At 35.8% G+C, this 16,094-nt stretch overlaps 6 protein-coding genes across 6 annotated transcripts in view; 4 read left to right on the forward strand and 2 right to left on the reverse strand.

The window, feature by feature from the left end:
* LOC104769104 (amino acid permease 2) lies at positions 4,763–7,484 on the forward strand. The gene is made up of 7 exons (XM_010493238.2): positions 4,763–4,890; positions 5,358–5,499; positions 5,593–5,826; positions 5,948–6,041; positions 6,127–6,341; positions 6,424–6,563; positions 6,679–7,484. Exons 2-7 carry the CDS (start codon positions 5,358–5,360, stop codon positions 7,333–7,335), a joined length of 1,482 nt encoding a protein of 493 aa, XP_010491540.1. The 5' UTR covers positions 4,763–4,890; the 3' UTR covers positions 7,336–7,484.
* LOC104769105 lies at positions 7,861–9,334 on the reverse strand. The gene is made up of 3 exons (XM_019242087.1): positions 9,179–9,334; positions 8,896–9,048; positions 7,861–8,260 (listed from the first exon to the last, which is right to left on the reverse strand). Exons 2-3 carry the CDS (start codon positions 9,016–9,018, stop codon positions 8,168–8,170), a joined length of 216 nt encoding a protein of 71 aa, XP_019097632.1. The 5' UTR covers positions 9,019–9,048; positions 9,179–9,334; the 3' UTR covers positions 7,861–8,167.
* On the forward strand, positions 9,502–11,895 carry LOC104769106 (NAD-dependent protein deacylase SRT2-like). Its single transcript, XM_010493239.1, has 11 exons — positions 9,502–9,572; positions 9,823–9,874; positions 9,965–10,205; positions 10,289–10,354; positions 10,452–10,497; positions 10,600–10,760; positions 10,841–10,970; positions 11,053–11,217; positions 11,292–11,419; positions 11,497–11,596; positions 11,683–11,895. The coding sequence occupies exons 2-11, from the start codon at positions 9,844–9,846 to the stop codon at positions 11,731–11,733; spliced, it is 1,119 nt and encodes a 372-aa protein (XP_010491541.1). The 5' UTR covers positions 9,502–9,572; positions 9,823–9,843; the 3' UTR covers positions 11,734–11,895.
* LOC104769107 (RNA polymerase II transcriptional coactivator KIWI-like) lies at positions 12,126–13,514 on the reverse strand. The gene is made up of 5 exons (XM_010493240.2): positions 13,403–13,514; positions 13,154–13,300; positions 12,855–12,960; positions 12,435–12,457; positions 12,126–12,342 (listed from the first exon to the last, which is right to left on the reverse strand). The coding sequence occupies exons 2-5, from the start codon at positions 13,286–13,288 to the stop codon at positions 12,283–12,285; spliced, it is 324 nt and encodes a 107-aa protein (XP_010491542.1). The 5' UTR covers positions 13,289–13,300; positions 13,403–13,514; the 3' UTR covers positions 12,126–12,282.
* On the forward strand, positions 13,664–15,605 carry LOC104769108 (vacuolar protein sorting-associated protein 20 homolog 2). The gene is made up of 6 exons (XM_010493241.2): positions 13,664–13,916; positions 14,336–14,488; positions 14,603–14,755; positions 14,867–14,950; positions 15,087–15,228; positions 15,307–15,605. The coding sequence occupies exons 1-6, from the start codon at positions 13,815–13,817 to the stop codon at positions 15,330–15,332; spliced, it is 660 nt and encodes a 219-aa protein (XP_010491543.1). The 5' UTR covers positions 13,664–13,814; the 3' UTR covers positions 15,333–15,605.
* The window catches only part of LOC104769109, a 1,861-nt gene continuing 1,566 nt past the window's right edge, over positions 15,800–16,094 (forward strand). The window contains exon 1 of the mRNA XM_010493242.1: positions 15,800–15,918. The gene's annotated coding sequence lies outside the window, so the exon portion shown is untranslated. The remainder of the gene's footprint in view (positions 15,919–16,094) is intronic.

Raw genomic sequence — 16,094 nt, forward strand, 5'->3', positions numbered from 1 at the left:
AAAAACCAAAAAAAAAAAAAAAAAAGACTATAGATCTCATCGTGATAGACTATAGCAATTAAACACTATAAAAGAACTGAGAATCTTCAAAAATGTCAGCCATTAACCAAGCATTGCTGCAAAGGTGAGATTCATCATCAAATGTACAGAAGACACAGTCTTAAAAATCAGTTGGAAAAGTAAGGTAACCTACAGAGCTTTAACCACTCTAGCCATTTAAACCCCCAAGACCATTAAATAGAAAGGTGACAAAAACAAAACCGTTTTATACAAAACTCAAAAGAACATTCAACTTTACCTTATCTGGCTGGAGATATAGACCAGCCCATAATTCGAAATCTATGGCACATATAAATTTACCCTCAGTGAGCAGCATAAGACACTGCAACAAAGCATCAGATCTAAGAAAAAAAAAAACATAGTCTCGTAAAATCATAAACAAGGAAGGGAGGGAGGATGGGAAACCGTCAATTGAGAAGTGAGGCAACCCTCTGCAGGTGGAAGCTCACTTTTCTTTGATACCCAATAAACTATAACAGTCTGAAGTAATTCAAAAATCAACAAAGACACAACAATCACAAGCCAAAAAAACTTAAAAATCAAAACCCCATAAGATAAGTAGCTTATAACACTGAATCCACCAGAGATGAAAGCTTCAAAATCATCCCTATAGGGACAACCACGCAAAAGCTTGAAACTTTCAGTTTTTTGCTTCCTCGGCAATCTACACTAGAAATAACAAACATAGAAAAAGCAACCTTACAAACTCATGATGTACAGATACAGGGGAGTGTAGGCAAGCAGGCCAAATCAGAACTTCCACTTTGTAACATCCAAACTCCTATGCAAAGTATAATAACAAACATGTTAGGAAGCATAACCACCACAAGGCAGAGAAACCCAAAAATCAAACCCAGGAAAACAATAGCTCATCATAATCAACTAAAGATGCAAGTTCCAAGTTCATCCCTATTAAGGAAACATGTAGACTTGGTTAACAAACATGTAGAGGAGAGGTGTTAGAACCCAGGGGGTTAGATTGTTAGGAACGGGATCTAACTTCAGTAGAGCCGGTCGTCGGAGACTTGTGCAGTCCATGAGCCCTGTAGCGGGTAAGGTGGGTCATCGGGAAAGAGGCGGACATGGAAACCAAACACTTCTGTCGAAGTTTTTGATCTAATGGCCTTGCCGCAAAGCCGTGGGGCTTGTGTTTGCTGGTACTACTGCATCCAGTCTCTGCTTCCGGTCGTCAGCAGGTTCCTATCTTCTCAACCGGCGACGGTTGAGTTTTTTTTCTCCGTTTCTCCTTATTCTAATTGTCTTTTCTTTTGTAACCGGCCTTGGCCCTGCCCATTTAATTTTAATTTGGGAAGCCCACTTAATTGTTACTAAAAAAAAAAAAAAAAAACACAACCAATCATAAATCACAAAATTAAACGCAAACCATCCTAAGTTTCCAATAATGCATTCAACCTCTACGGCCAAACAAAAGACACTATAAGTTGACTTACACTTATTATTTTCACATGAAGCAGCCTAGGCTCAATAAATTGGAATGTCTTTGGGCAAATTTTTTTTTTTGGCCTTTCATCTTATTTATACTAAGAAATTCAATTTTTTGACCCATTAAACATTTTTGACAATTTTGTACTTAAATAGGCATTTTCACATTTTAAAACAAATAAAAAAGAAAATTGAACCCTATTTATATTGATCTAATATTATTTTTGTCTCCTATTCTACTATTTTACAATAAAAATTGGCTTTGATCTTAATTTTTTTTATAAAAATAAACGAGCTCTTAAACAACTATTCCGCTATCTATCCTTGTGTTTGCCGAAGGAAAACCTGAATAAAGCACATGTGCAGCCTTCTGCCTCAGANCCCAACTTTAATTAGTTAAAAAAAAAAAAAAAAAAAACACAACCAATCATAAATCACAAAATTAAACGCAAACCATCCTAAGTTTCCAATAATGCATTCAACCTCTACGGCCAAACAAAAGACACTATAAGTTGACTTACACTTATTATTTTCACATGAAGCAGCCTAGGCTCAATAAATTGGAATGTCTTTGGGCAAATTTTTTTTTTTGGCCTTTCATCTTATTTATACTAAGAAATTCAATTTTTTGACCCATTAAACATTTTTGACAATTTTGTACTTAAATAGGCATTTTCACATTTTAAAACAAATAAAAAAGAAAATTGAACCCTATTTATATTGATCTAATATTATTTTTGTCTCCTATTCTACTATTTTACAATAAAAATTGGCTTTGATCTTAATTTTTTTTATAAAAATAAACGAGCTCTTAAACAACTATTCCGCTATCTATCCTTGTGTTTGCCGAAGGAAAACCTGAATAAAGCACATGTGCAGCCTTCTGCCTCAGAGGAGCTCCATATTACCAGACCTAAAACAATTTAAACAAAAAAGACCTCAAATACAAAAGAAAACTACTTGCAACCTGATAGCAACATATTTTGGAGGGAAAAATAAACTTATACCTGACTATGTTTTACATGACAATCTTTTCCATAAACTAAAAGATATGAAAACACACACCAAAACCACAAACAAAACAAAGGGAAAAATAAACTTTAAATACTAGAATCACATAAAGGATATGTTTACTTGTACACTCCCTTTGGATTTTTTTACATATCATCCCAAATCTTACAACTAGATATAAGCTTTTACATTTTTTGTAACCCACTCACAATCTTACCCAAAAAAAACTGTATTTTGACTATACCAAAATTACATTTATATTTTATGTTGTAAATATGGTTGACTTGGTTACCGTTGACCTAAAAAAATAATAATCACATTCACATGAATTGATTTATCTATTCGAATTTATAATGGATATATACAGTATGTTTTTAACTTATGTTCAAATGGTAAAGATAAAATCATGATTCATAAAGAAAATTCCCTCAAAATTATATATTTAAGAATATCAATAAATTTCTCTAGAAATATATAGACTTTGTCCAAAAAGAAAAGAAATCAAAACCTTTGAAAATTATAGCCTTTGAAAAAAAAAAATCCAATAACTAATTAAACAAACATTCATATTTCTCCAACCCCACCAATCCAATACTATAAGAGTTCGTCATTATCTTACAAATTACAACCCAAAATTATAACCAAAAACATGGATTTTTAGTTTTTTTATATATATAAAAGAACAAAAGATGTACATATATAAACTAACAACGAAGTAACGAACCTAAGTCCACATCATAATTATCGGGAATTTGACATTACTTTAATTAGTATTATTATTATTATTATTAATTATGATCCTTAATATCTTTAAATATGAAGAATTGTTTTTTTACCACTGAAATATCCATCCAGCGCACAGCACCGAAGTAGTTCAGCTCAATCAAAGAGTCACAATCTACAAACAATCTACAAATTTATTAAGTACGCCGAAATATTCGTCATCGTTGATTTTTGTTCGCATAAACATTGGGCCTTTATTATTGCGCAAAGAGAATAGTAAATTGTATATGAAGATAGAATCTTGGAATTCAAAGATTGTCTTTCAACATTAAGGTAATAATGAAAATATAATGGTGGATAAGAGTACTCGATAAAATTCGATTCTCTCTTGTCAATATAATCATATTAATCACTAGGACACTGTTCTCACCTTTTTCTTCATCCTTTTGACGGTGTTGGCAATGGTACACTTGCTCAATGTTTAAATCTATTTATAAATATTATTCTCTTTGTTCAATTAATATGTTTGTCTGAAATTTAGTAAAATGCATGAGACTTACTATCACGGGTAAACTTTGCAGTTGTGGAAGACGTACGTGTTTCGTAAATACCGATTCTCGTGAATCGTGATTACTAATAGTTGAATTGATCACAGAGACACAGACTTAAGTTTGAGCGGTAGATGATTTTACTCTATAACTAAGTCAAGGTTAAAAAACAGAATCATATACACGACTATTGAAATTATGATTAAAATATTCTAAATATTACGTGCTTACAGAACCATTATGAATTTTGGTGCAACACATCAAATCCAAGTTCATAGTCGAACTCAGAACCCCTAATTCGGGTTCAGAAAATGATTAGAGTTGATGTCTAACTTTTGAACCACACGACATAAAAGAAAACATAACATACTTTAGATTTCACAAGAGTACAAGACGTTTCCATGCATATCATGTTTTTTGTAGTTCAGATTCATATTTAGGTACATGATTAATGTAAAAAAATATATTTCTCGAAGCTACTAAATTTTCATAATTCATTTCCTAACTTTTCGTTTAACTTTCGAAACAAAACACTAAGCCTACGCGTGGCCTTTGGAAAGAAATTCCACGTTATAGGGAGGAACACCATGATGAACATTCTATATATAATATATTTAAGCACTTAAGAAGCATAAATTCTTTCTAATTATATAATCATAAACTTAGTATATCCTTGTTAAATTATATACAACTATCAAATATTTGAAGTAATAATGAGTTTTGCAACTTTTCCATTAATATAAACAGTGAGTGATTAAGTCGAACCCAAAAGGTACGGAGGAGAAACAAGCATTCGATTCTCTATTATTTTATTTTATTCATCTCTCACTAATGATGGTGGAGAACAAAAGAAAATCCCTAGCAAACAAATATTGTCAAAATTGAAATAATTGTCATACACTAATATTCATATATATTTCCAGTTAATTAATTTATATTCCTCACTTTTCATGGCTTATATAAGAAACTGAGCAAACACTAACCAAAATGCAGCAGCAACCTACTATCATCACCCATCTCCCTAGTTCTATTTTGCTCTTCTTTGTTTTTGTTCATAGCTTTGTAATAATAGTCTTACTTCTCTTTTAAGGCTCAATAAGAGGAGGTACTATTACTACGTTTCCCTTAATTTTCTTTTACGTATATTTTTAACATTACAATCAGAAACTAGTTTGAATATCTTTACTAGCTAGTTTCACACATTACTCTCACACTATCATAAAATTATATTTACAATGTTCCACACAAGGTTTATAAAATTTCTACCATATCATCTATATATCTATACTTGCATATGAAACTGTAAGACATCCATTTGAATGAAACAAAATTTTAAGCTCAACTAAAAGCTCTGAAATAGAATTTTGACCTTATTTAATATCTACAAAATGAATTATATTTTGTTTTAGCACCAAGTTGTAAAAGTCCTTACTCCTTAGTAATATATTTTTTTCCGGTTTGGAATATAACGGTTCAATTTTATCCGAATTGAATAAACTTGCATGAAACGTATTTTTAGTTCACCCTCCCATGGTCATAGTAAACTAAGACTGGTTTCTTCCTAATTAGCAGATGGGTGAAACCGCTGCCGCCACTCGCCACCATCACAACCACCATCACGGCCACCAAGTCTTCGACGTGGCCAGCAACGAAGTCGTCCCTCCACAACCGGCTTTTAAATGCTTCGACGATGATGGCCGTCTCAAAAGAACCGGTTAAAATCTAAACATAACAAATATTAAACGTTCGTTTCTTTCATTTGGTTTACAAACGTAAATACTTAAACCGAAGCGCGTTTTTATAACAGGGACTGTTTGGACCGCGAGCGCTCATATAATAACTGCGGTGATTGGATCCGGCGTTTTGTCATTGGCGTGGGCGATTGCACAGCTTGGATGGATCGCTGGCCCTGCCGTGATGATATTGTTCTCTTTAGTTACTCTTTACTCCTCGACACTTCTTAGCGATTGCTACAGAACCGGTGATGCAGTGTCTGGCAAGAGAAACTACACTTACATGGACGCCGTTCGATCAATCCTAGGTACCAATACTCTCGAACCAATCAATATTGATTTGAATGCTCTGTTTATCTCACTCTGTTCTGATCTCTGTTTTAGCTCTGCTTTTTGTTTTGAGTATTGAAATGCTCTGTTCTCTTGTAGGTGGGTTCAAGTTCAAGATTTGTGGGCTCATTCAATACTTGAATCTCTTTGGTATAGCGATCGGATACACAATCGCAGCATCTATAAGCATGATGTGAGTTTTTTTTCTTCCCAAACATTCTTCACACAACTAACAAAAACAAAGAAATAACATTTGCATACTCGGATGGATCATGCAGGGCGATCAAGAGATCGAACTGCTTCCACAAGAGTGGAGGAAAAGACCCATGTCACATGTCGAGCAATCCTTACATGATCATATTTGGTGTGACAGAGATCTTTCTCTCTCAGGTTCCTGACTTCGACCAGATTTGGTGGATCTCCATTGTTGCAGCTGTCATGTCCTTCACTTACTCTGCCATCGGTCTAGCTCTTGGAATCGTTCAAGTTGCAGGTAAACATTACGTACAAAAGACTCCCATAATCTTTTGCGAGAATCCAAGAAAAATGCTAAATCTTTATGTGACTTCTCTCAGCAAATGGAGTTTTCAAAGGAAGTCTCACTGGAATAAGCATCGGAACAGTGACTCAAACACAGAAGATATGGAGAACCTTCCAAGCACTTGGAGACATTGCCTTTGCATACTCATACTCTGCTGTCCTAATCGAGATTCAGGTAAATAAATAACCTTTCTTTGCACCGAAGATTCAACTTTTAGGTTAAAAAAAAAGAAACTTTTACTTTGTACAAAAGATTCAGCTTTTTGACTCTTTTTGCTCTTGTTATTTAGGACACTGTAAGATCTCCACCGGCGGAATCGAAAACGATGAAGAAAGCTACCAAAATCAGCATCGCTGTCACGACTATGTTCTACATGCTATGTGGCTCAATGGGTTACGCCGCCTTTGGAGATGCAGCACCTGGAAACCTCCTCACCGGTTTCGGATTCTACAACCCGTTTTGGCTTCTTGACATAGCTAACGCTGCCATCGTCGTCCACCTTGTTGGAGCTTACCAAGTCTTTGCTCAGCCCATCTTTGCCTTTATTGAAAAATCAGTCGCAGAGAGATATCCAGACAATGACTTCTTCACCAAGGAATTTGAAATCAGAATCCCCGGACTTAGGTCTCCATACAGAGCAAACGTTTTCAGGATAGTTTACCGGTGTATATTTGTCGTTACAACCACCGTGATATCGATGCTAATGCCGTTCTTCAACGATGTGGTTGGGATCTTAGGGGCGTTAGGGTTTTGGCCCTTGACGGTTTATTTTCCGGTGGAGATGTATATAAAGCAGAGGAAGGTAGAGAAATGGAGCACGAGATGGGTGTGTTTACAGATGCTTAGTGTTGCTTGTCTTGTGATCTCGGTGGTCGCAGGAGTTGGATCAATAGCCGGAGTGATGCTTGATCTTAAGGTCTATAAGCCCTTCAAGTCTACATATTGATGAAACAACAAGGATGTTGGGTGTGTAAAGTTTATTGTTTATTTAGCATTTCAAAGAAAACTTGAAAATGTGTATATTGTATGTTTTAATTTCGTATGGTTCCATCTTTGTAATAAAATTATAAAATATGGTATAAGTTTTAACCATTATATAAACTCGTGTGTTTTCTTCTCTATATCATAATTAAGTCGCACGGAACCTGAAAAACTTTTCGTTTAGGTGGTTAGAATGAGAGAATTAATTTGTCCAAATTGCAAATTAAACATAAATAAATGAATGGTTAAACGACGAAGTTTACAAAGAATTTTGTTTCTTTAATTTTTTATGTATATATTGCATCTTCTATTGTGAATCAATGAGTTGACAAACATGGTGCTGGACTGCTGGTAAAATGGAATTTGAATCAAAGTGAGACACTGACAGTTCAATGATTTGATAAAAAAGGAGCAATTTGGATGGTTTAGCATAAAAGAGAATCTCCTCAAATAAGTATAATTGAGCTGTCCACCCAAAACAAAAAGCCTATTTCAAGAAAATCATATATTGTTGTTCCTTTTTCTAATAGCCTATCGCACTTATCAAAAACATGTGGGATTATTGGATCTTGCCAATGATCAGAATCTTTGAAAGTATCTACGACTAAGACAAATGTATTAAAACAACCCAGAAACTAACAAGATTTGCTACTAAATAGATCTAAGCTCAGAGAAGAGATGTGAATAGTTATTCAGTAATTCAGGTCTTCTCAGTTATTCAGGTAATCAGAGGGTAAATAGTTTCTTACAAAGAGGAATCCTTCTGATTAAGAGATTGAGAAGATGTAGAGAGTTCATCATCCAACAGATGCTTGAGTTGCTTTCTGTGTTGAGTTTGTGCTGTTTAAGGATACAGCTGCTGCTTCACGCTCCTGCCGAATTCTCTCTCTCTGTAATTATTCAACGAAGTAACAGAGAAACAAACAAAACTATAGTTACTCAGCAATGAAATGAGACGCCAGAAAATGGGAGAACAAAAAATAAAATAACAGTGGAGTTACTGCGTATTTGATAAATGCAACATGATCCAATTTGTTAATTTAGAATGTCAAATCTGAGAGCATACTTCATGCTACCTATGCACATAACCTACTGTACCAAGACAGTTAGCTCCAAGCAACGTCTATAACCTTCTATCATCTAAAAAGTTTGCTAACAGTCTCAGAAATTAGTAAAACAACTAGTTTGTATTCAAATCTAAGTGACACGAGAACTAATTTGGCTACCCAATTAACCACCACAGAACAGTTTTTCTCGAGTCAAATCATCTGATAGCATCATATGAACACACTATATGTGAACTGAACATCAGCTCTCAAAGGCTTTTGCATTTTTAGATAGACAAATATACCTACAAAAGAGATTCGAGCCCTTTAAGAAATGTAAGCTAAATTACCCTATCAAAGTATCACAACTAGTTACCATGATCATAAACCAGATGAGTTAACCTACAGACTTAGAGGATATAGAACCAGAATGAAAAAAAAAAAGTGATCATTGTCTCCAAGTTTAATCTAAAACATACCCTTCTCTCCCAGTAAGGCAAGAAGCAGACAAAGTCATAGACAGGAGTAATGGTCTGCACCAAGAGAAAGTTAATTCCAGTGAAAAGCAAGAGTCCCTTCAATGGCCTTGTTCTGTGAGGCATCTTTGATTTCCAACTCAAGAATATTTAGCTCTGTTAATCATTAAAATTCACATCACTCAGTCAATAACTGTAAATGATTCAGCTAAATCCTAACTTATCTTATCAAAAACATAATCAAAGCAAAACGCAAGTGATTTTGGTAGGGATGATGGGTACAAACCTGATGCAAGTAAGAGTAGACACTTTAGGAGGAGAATCGAACTCGTCCGAAGGAGAGAGGATCGATTTTAGGAGAAATCTGGATTTTAATTCGCCGGAGATGCTAAGAAATCGTCTCCGACGGAAGAGGGAACAACACGGTGGGTAGCAATTTAGGTTTCTGTTTTATTTCCTTTAACGACGTCGTTTTAGTTAAGTGAAAGTGAAACAATTTTAACGGTGGATAATTGTGCAACGTGGCTACTTGCTCAGCCAGAATGAGTTTCAGACGTCCGATTTTACCCACCTCGTCTTCTTACTTTAAAAGGAAAAAAAAAAAAACAATTTCTGGAGAAACAAAAAGCAAAAAAAACTGGAGAAATCTGGTTTCATCCGCCATTAACGACCTCTCAAAGGTATCTAATGCGGAGATAATTACAATATATATGTTGAAGAATCGTTTCATTATGTTTTCGAATTCTAAGATAAGAATAAGAAGATATGTGTATTTACTTGTCGGTGAAACTATATTTGATGGCTTAATTTTTGAATCTCATTGTCTCGCTACATCTTTTTTTTTTATTGAATTTGGTTGTCTTGGATACACATTTCCCTGGGATTTGTGATCATTGATGTAGTTAAGTAGTTGCATTTTTACATCTGTAGGCTTTTTTTTTGGGTGAGAGCATGAGAAGAGTGTTTGGAGGAATTGTTACAGGCAAGTATGAGTAAATAACCTTAAAAGCTAGTTTGATTCATTACTTTAGCTATGCAATGGTGTTAATGTTGGGAAGGTTTTTGTTTTCAGATTTGTGTCCGTTGCGTAGTCTGTACCAACCACTGCAATCTAGGGGAAATTTGGTTCTGTTGTTTAAAGGATGCAGACGCTTTGTGAGAACAACATGTCGAGTTTCAATCCCTGGTGGTGGTTCTTTGGGGAATGAATCAAAAGCACCTCCTAGGTTTCTTAGGGATAAAAAGATTGTTCCAGATGCTGATCCTCCTCATATGGAAGATATCCAAAAGTTGTATCGACTTTTTGAGCAAAGGTTCATATTCCTTCGTCATCTTTTTAAGAAGTGGCCATATTTGATTTGTAAATCTTTATGGCTTTTCCTCTTCTCTCCTGCAGTTCGAGACTCACCATCTTAACAGGAGCTGGGATTAGCACAGAATGTGGAATCCCGGATTATAGAAGGTTTGATGATGGCCTGCATTCTCGTTCAGCTTGTCTCAGTTTGATCAAGATTTTTGATTCCTTACATCTGGTTCCATTTTGTAATAATTTGGTGCAGTCCAAATGGAGCATACAGTTCTGGTTTCAAACCAATTACCCATCAGGTGATCTGAAGGCAAGAGCTATGAAATCTTTACGATGCTTAATGCAAACTTTTTGTTATCTTCTTGTTGTCTTAAATCTATTGTCGACCACCTGCTTCACAGGAATTCACTCGATCAAGCCGAGCTCGTAGGCGGTATTGGGCAAGGAGTTACGCTGGATGGAGGCGGTTCACTGCAGCACAACCAGGACCAGCTCATACTGCTTTAGCATCACTAGAAAAAGCTGGAAGAGTAAATTTTATGATCACACAAAACGTTGACAGGTATATATTAATCAGTTCCTTCTTTTGTGGGATCTCTGTTGGATGTGAAGAATGTTGAACTCTAAGCTCTAAGTGTTTAGGCTGCATCATCGTGCTGGAAGCGATCCACTTGAATTACATGGCACAGTATATACTGTTATGTGTTTAGATTGTGGCTTCTCTTTTCCCCGAGACTTGTTTCAGGATCAGCTAAAAGCTATCAATCCTAAGGTCAGTGTATACCATAACCCGAATTAACTGAATTAATAATGTATTATCCCGCAAGGTTACAACGTTATTGTTTCTACTGTAGTGGGCTGAAGCAATAGAAAGTATTGATCATGGAGATCCAGGATCTGAGAAGAGCTTTGGCATGAAACAAAGACCTGATGGAGATATTGAGATTGACGAAAAGTTTTGGGAAGAGGGTTTTCATATACCAGTATGTGAAAAGTGCCAAGGAGTCCTAAAACCCGATGTAAGCTCGACTTTATGAGATAGAAACAAAGCAGTTTGTCACTGTTTCTTATTATGCTTTTGGTTTTGTTGAAGGTAATTTTCTTTGGAGACAACATCCCGAAGGAAAGAGCTACTCAGGCAATGGAAGTTGCAAAACAGAGCGATGCGTTTCTCGTTTTGGGTTCATCATTAATGACAATGTCCGCTTTTCGCCTTGTCAGGTAATGCGTGTGAAAGATCTCATCCAGTTTTTGGGTTTGCATCTCGTTAAGAAACTTTCTATATATACCTTTTGCAGAGCTGCTCATGAGGCTGGTGCCATGACTGCAATTGTAAATATAGGGGAAACAAGAGCTGATGACCTTGTTCCATTGAAAATCAATGCTAGGGTTGGTGAGGTAAGAACATAACATACATCTCTTCCCTTTGTGAATTCGTTATCTTTAGCCTTGATAATCTGTCATTTTGTGATCTGTTTGGGCAGATATTGCACAGAGTTCTTGACGTGGGATCTATCAGTGTCCCAGCTCTTTAGGACAATGTCCAGATTCAAGTGAACTTTGACAAGAGCTATGTAACATTTACATCTATATTGTTTATAATTTTATCAAATGGATATTTATGTATTCCAGCACAATATCTCAAGTTGTAAATTCAACATCAAATAAAAGAGTAATCATTCTCAATTCCAGCCGAATTTCAATATTTACTATACAAGCTTTAAAACCTAAGAAGGGTCAGAGAGAGAATAAATCTCCTCTGTTCGGGGCATATATTGCAGAGAGTTCTTGCCATTGGTTCGCTCAGTGTCCCAGCTCTTAAGACAATGTCCGGATCAATCAAGAGGTATGTAACAATGTAACAGTTAGATCTTATATCTTGTTAACAAATATTCCAGTAGCGTATTTAAGTTGAAAATTCAACAGCAAATAAAATAGCAAATCATTCTTAATGCGAATCAAAGCTTGTCTTAACCAAAAGTTATAATAGTCAATACAACAACTAATACGAAGCACAGAACAACCAAAACACCTGAGCCATCTTCTAATAGACGTACAACCAATAATTATACAAGTTTTAAAACCTAAGAAAGGTCAGAGAGGGCCTTCTCGATATCCTCTGCGTGGTTCCGAAGAGTGTTCCACTGCATTAAGGAAAAAGTTGTGTAATAAGCAAATAACAAGAAAACAGAAACAGTTCTGGTAGACATAAACAATGGGAGACAGATGTGAATACCTGATCCACGCTTAGAGAGATACCTGCAACGTATAACAGAAATAGAGATAATCTTGTCAATACATGATTACTCAAAGAAAGCAAACTAATATAGCTGTCCTTAGAGACAGGCACGGGACATTGCAAATCATTATCAAATATTTTCATGTTAAAGAGAACTGCTACAACCAAAAATAACAAAACGATGCTATTGAAAAGAAAACACTCTGTTACAAGCACATAAACACTCTCAATCAGCAGAATAACCTGTTATAAAGCCCTAAGATCTGCAATTATAAGCCTAACTAGATGCAGACTTAACAAAGCAAAACAGTTACGAAAATTAAGATATGAGGGAACACATTACTAGCACTGGTGAGTGGTGAATTATGAGAGCAAGAGAAACACACACAAGAAGATAGTTTAAAAACAAAAGTTTACCTTTCTTTCCAGGCAAAGTTTTACCATCCTTGACATAGAACTCACGAATGTCAATCCAAATCTTCCCATTCCAATTCCTCACAGAGACTCTCCTATTCTTAGATATCTGAATGTACACCCAAAAACAAACCACCATAAACCCTAATTCGATTAAAAACCCTAAAATTGAGCAAAACCTATTAACAAAATCAAAACTTGAACGAAACCCTTAAAAGCTCACTGCTACTAGAGTAATATAACGAAATGCTATTGAAAGACAGAGAGAGAGAGAGAGAGAGTAGTAGTAGTAGTAGACAAACGTTGCAAACGACGATGTCGTCAGACTCGTCGGAGGAGTCTGCTGGCTTTGCGATTTTCTTAGCCGACGCGTGGGCTTCAGATTCGTCATCTGATGCTCTGACATCGTCATCTTTCCTTTTTCCTCTTGAAGACATTTTTTCTCAAAACTGTAGAAAAACCAAACCCAAAACGCTCTCTTCAGACCAGAGTAAAATCGCACTAATCAAAACAACGAGAAATTACAAAAAGTTAAAACAAGAGAGACATACCTGGTCGTGAGTCGTGACGCTGCAACGGGTTTCTCAGAGAAAGCAAAAGCACTCTTCTACTGCGAGATCGATTTGATTAGAGAGATTCTGAAGGACAAATGAAACGCCGTATCGCTCTCTTCTCGCGTATTTATTATGTTAAATGCGTTAACCGTTCACGCGCTGTTGTACCGCGTGTGATAAAATTAGAACTGTGACATATAATTCAGAACGCTTTAATAAAACTAAACCGTGGGTTTGAGAAAACGCGCGTTCAACTTTAAAACGCCGTAGCTTTTTTAATTTTAGCGGTTTTGCAGTTTCCACCGGAAAAAGGGAAAAGCAAAAAAGATTTGGACTTTGGTTTGAAATCGAGAAGCCCTTCTCAAGAAATCTCTCCCACTTCTGAAACTCTTTTGTTGGATTTGGCCCGATGGGGAATTTGTTCGTGAAGAAACCAAAGATCACGGAGGTTGATCGAGCGATTCTCTCTCTTAAAACCCAAAGACGCAAGCTTGGTCAATATCAGCAACAGGTTTTGATTCCTTTGCTTGTGATTTTCGCGTTTCTAGGGATTTAATCTTGCTCGAATTGGGTCTGTTTCTGGAATCTGAGATTGAAAGTTTAGTTTTTGATTCACCATAGCTCGTGTAGATGGAATTAAGGTTACTGAATTGTAGCTATATGCGTTGCGATGTGTATGAAACAATTAAAGGTGTCTACTTTCTGAGGTTTTGGTTTGTTGGGTGATGAAGAAGTTGCCTTCAGAATCCATCTTGGATCCAAATTTGGATTCTTATGATAGTTTTAATTATGTCATTCATCGGGTTTGCTAGATAGTGAGTTCGATAGCTGAGATATGGAATGCAAATGCTGTGTTGTTTCTTGTGGATCTTTAAGCTTTACCTTCTTTCTCTTAAACCCTTCTTTCTTTTTCTTAAACCCTTTTTTTAGCTTGAGAAAGTAATTGAAGCTGAGAAGCAAGCTGCGAGAGACTTAATCCGTGAGAAGCGAAAAGATAGGGCTTTGTTAGCACTGAAGAAGAAGCGGACGCAAGAAGACTTGTTGAAGCAAGTAGATCAGTGGGTCATCAATGTTGAGCAACAAGTAAAAAACTTACTTGACCCCTTCATAGAGCATTTCGCTGTTTCTATTGCATAACTTGATGCTGTGCTATCTATTCGAAAGAACATATTTTGAACCTGTCGTTATGTCTCCCAGTTGGCAGATATTGAACTTACAAGCAAGCAAAAGGCAGTCTTTGAGAGTTTAAAGCAAGGTAATAGTGCAATTAAGGCGATACAGAGTGAGGTCAACCTTGATGATGTTCAAAAACTAATGGATGACACTGCCGAGGCCAAGGCTTATCAGGATGTGAGTTAATAGTGAACCTTAAATCATGTTTCACATTAGCCGAGCTTCTCCTTGTTTGTTTCTTTCATGGTCGTGAGTTTTCTTTTGCTTTATCTAACTATTGGATTTTAGGAACTGAGTGCCATATTAGGTGAGAAACTATCAGCAGAAGATGAAGAAGAGATCTTAGCAGAATTCGACAACCTAGAAAGTCTGGTATGTTACATAATGGGTTCTCTTGTTTCTCAAACCATATATTGTGACTATTGATATTTCGAGAGACATTTACTTTGTTACTTCTTGAATAGAGAGTCAAATTATATTGTTTGTTTGTTTGTTGTTTGTTTTAAAGCTGATTGATGAAGATATGCCTGAAGTGCCTACGACAGAGCTCGTGCCTGAAGAACCTGAGAAATTGGATCTCCCTGATGTGCCAACAAAAGCACCGGTGGCTTCCAATGCAGAAATCACTCCAGCTCCAACAAAGAGAAAAGGTTTTTGTAATGTTTGTACAAGTAACAATTGTTTGATACAAAGAACCTTAAACTCAGACATGCTTTCTAATGTTGCAGTTCTTGAAGAACCTTTGGAAGCTTGATTTAGAAATGAAGAATCTGATCAACTACTTCATAGCCATGGGTTTATATAAATCATTCTTTGGAAACTTTTTGCTTCTGGGCTCTTGAAAGCTCCTTTGTGTATTTTTCTTCTTACTTCTGCAGCTTGTAAAGCACCAACAAGTTCATGGAGTCTCTCCTCTGTGAAATGGTTGTTTCTGAACTCATCTCAGAGTCTTTGACCTGAACATATGAAAGTTTGAATGACGTTAACACTTAGTGGGATCATATAATTTTTTCTGAGTTCAATCAAAGCTACAAATTCTTCTACAATAGGATCTCATTTTTGTATATCAAAATTTCAAAACCAAAGAAAAATAAAATTATAAATTGAGTTTGAATCAAACCGTATTAAACTGATACAAAATTAAACCGGGATTTTATTTTAATCTGATTATAATATTAAAATAAGCGATACGGACCATACGGTTAAAAGAGTATATCGTAAGACAGTACACCGATCAAATCTCTCGATCTGGGTTTTGCAAAAGCTTTATAGGGTTTAAGAGCTATGGCTCTCTAAGCTTCATTTCATCGTGTTCTTAGACGACTTTGTCTAACTTCCAGGTACCTGTTTTCGTTTTTGTTATTCTCTTAGAATAGAGATAAGATCCATTGGGTTTGTTTATGCTTTTGAAGAAGATTAAAGAAAGGATTTTTATTTTTTGTGATTTGTCTGTGTCTGTGACTTCTGGGTTTTGGTAGCCATTAGATCTCCTAGATGCCTAGAAAGTGTTTGTGCA

This window comes from Camelina sativa, chromosome 20 (assembly GCF_000633955.1).
Source record: "Camelina sativa cultivar DH55 chromosome 20, Cs, whole genome shotgun sequence".
NCBI lineage: Eukaryota > Viridiplantae > Streptophyta > Magnoliopsida > Brassicales > Brassicaceae > Camelina > Camelina sativa.

Excerpts from the sequence above, each read along its gene's own strand:
- LOC104769104 (XM_010493238.2), top strand. The coding sequence starts at position 5,358 with ATGGGTGAAACCGCTGCCGCCACTCGCCACCATCACAACCACCATCAC. Across the intron at positions 5,500-5,592 it reads TGGCCGTCTCAAAAGAACCG|GGACTGTTTGGACCGCGAGC; the intron begins GTTAAAATCTAA and ends TTTTTATAACAG. Across the intron at positions 6,564-6,678 it reads CTGTCCTAATCGAGATTCAG|GACACTGTAAGATCTCCACC; the intron begins GTAAATAAATAA and ends CTTGTTATTTAG.
- LOC104769105 (XM_019242087.1), bottom strand. The coding sequence starts at position 9,018 with ATGCCTCACAGAACAAGGCCATTGAAGGGACTCTTGCTTTTCACTGGA. Across the intron at positions 8,261-8,895 it reads TGCCTTACTGGGAGAGAAGG|AGAGAGAGAATTCGGCAGGA; the intron begins GTATGTTTTAGA and ends GAATAATTACAG.
- LOC104769106 (XM_010493239.1), top strand. The coding sequence starts at position 9,844 with ATGAGAAGAGTGTTTGGAGGAATTGTTACAG. Across the intron at positions 9,875-9,964 it reads GTTTGGAGGAATTGTTACAG|ATTTGTGTCCGTTGCGTAGT; the intron begins GCAAGTATGAGT and ends TTTTGTTTTCAG. Across the intron at positions 10,355-10,451 it reads GGAATCCCGGATTATAGAAG|TCCAAATGGAGCATACAGTT; the intron begins GTTTGATGATGG and ends AATTTGGTGCAG.
- LOC104769107 (XM_010493240.2), bottom strand. The coding sequence starts at position 13,288 with ATGTCTTCAAGAGGAAAAAGGAAAGATGACGATGTCAGAGCATCAGAT. Across the intron at positions 12,458-12,854 it reads AACTTTGCCTGGAAAGAAAG|GTATCTCTCTAAGCGTGGAT; the intron begins GTAAACTTTTGT and ends TATACGTTGCAG. Across the intron at positions 12,343-12,434 it reads TCTCTCTAAGCGTGGATCAG|TGGAACACTCTTCGGAACCA; the intron begins GTATTCACATCT and ends TCCTTAATGCAG.
- LOC104769108 (XM_010493241.2), top strand. The coding sequence starts at position 13,815 with ATGGGGAATTTGTTCGTGAAGAAACCAAAGATCACGGAGGTTGATCGA. Across the intron at positions 14,489-14,602 it reads TCATCAATGTTGAGCAACAA|TTGGCAGATATTGAACTTAC; the intron begins GTAAAAAACTTA and ends TATGTCTCCCAG. Across the intron at positions 14,756-14,866 it reads AGGCCAAGGCTTATCAGGAT|GAACTGAGTGCCATATTAGG; the intron begins GTGAGTTAATAG and ends ATTGGATTTTAG.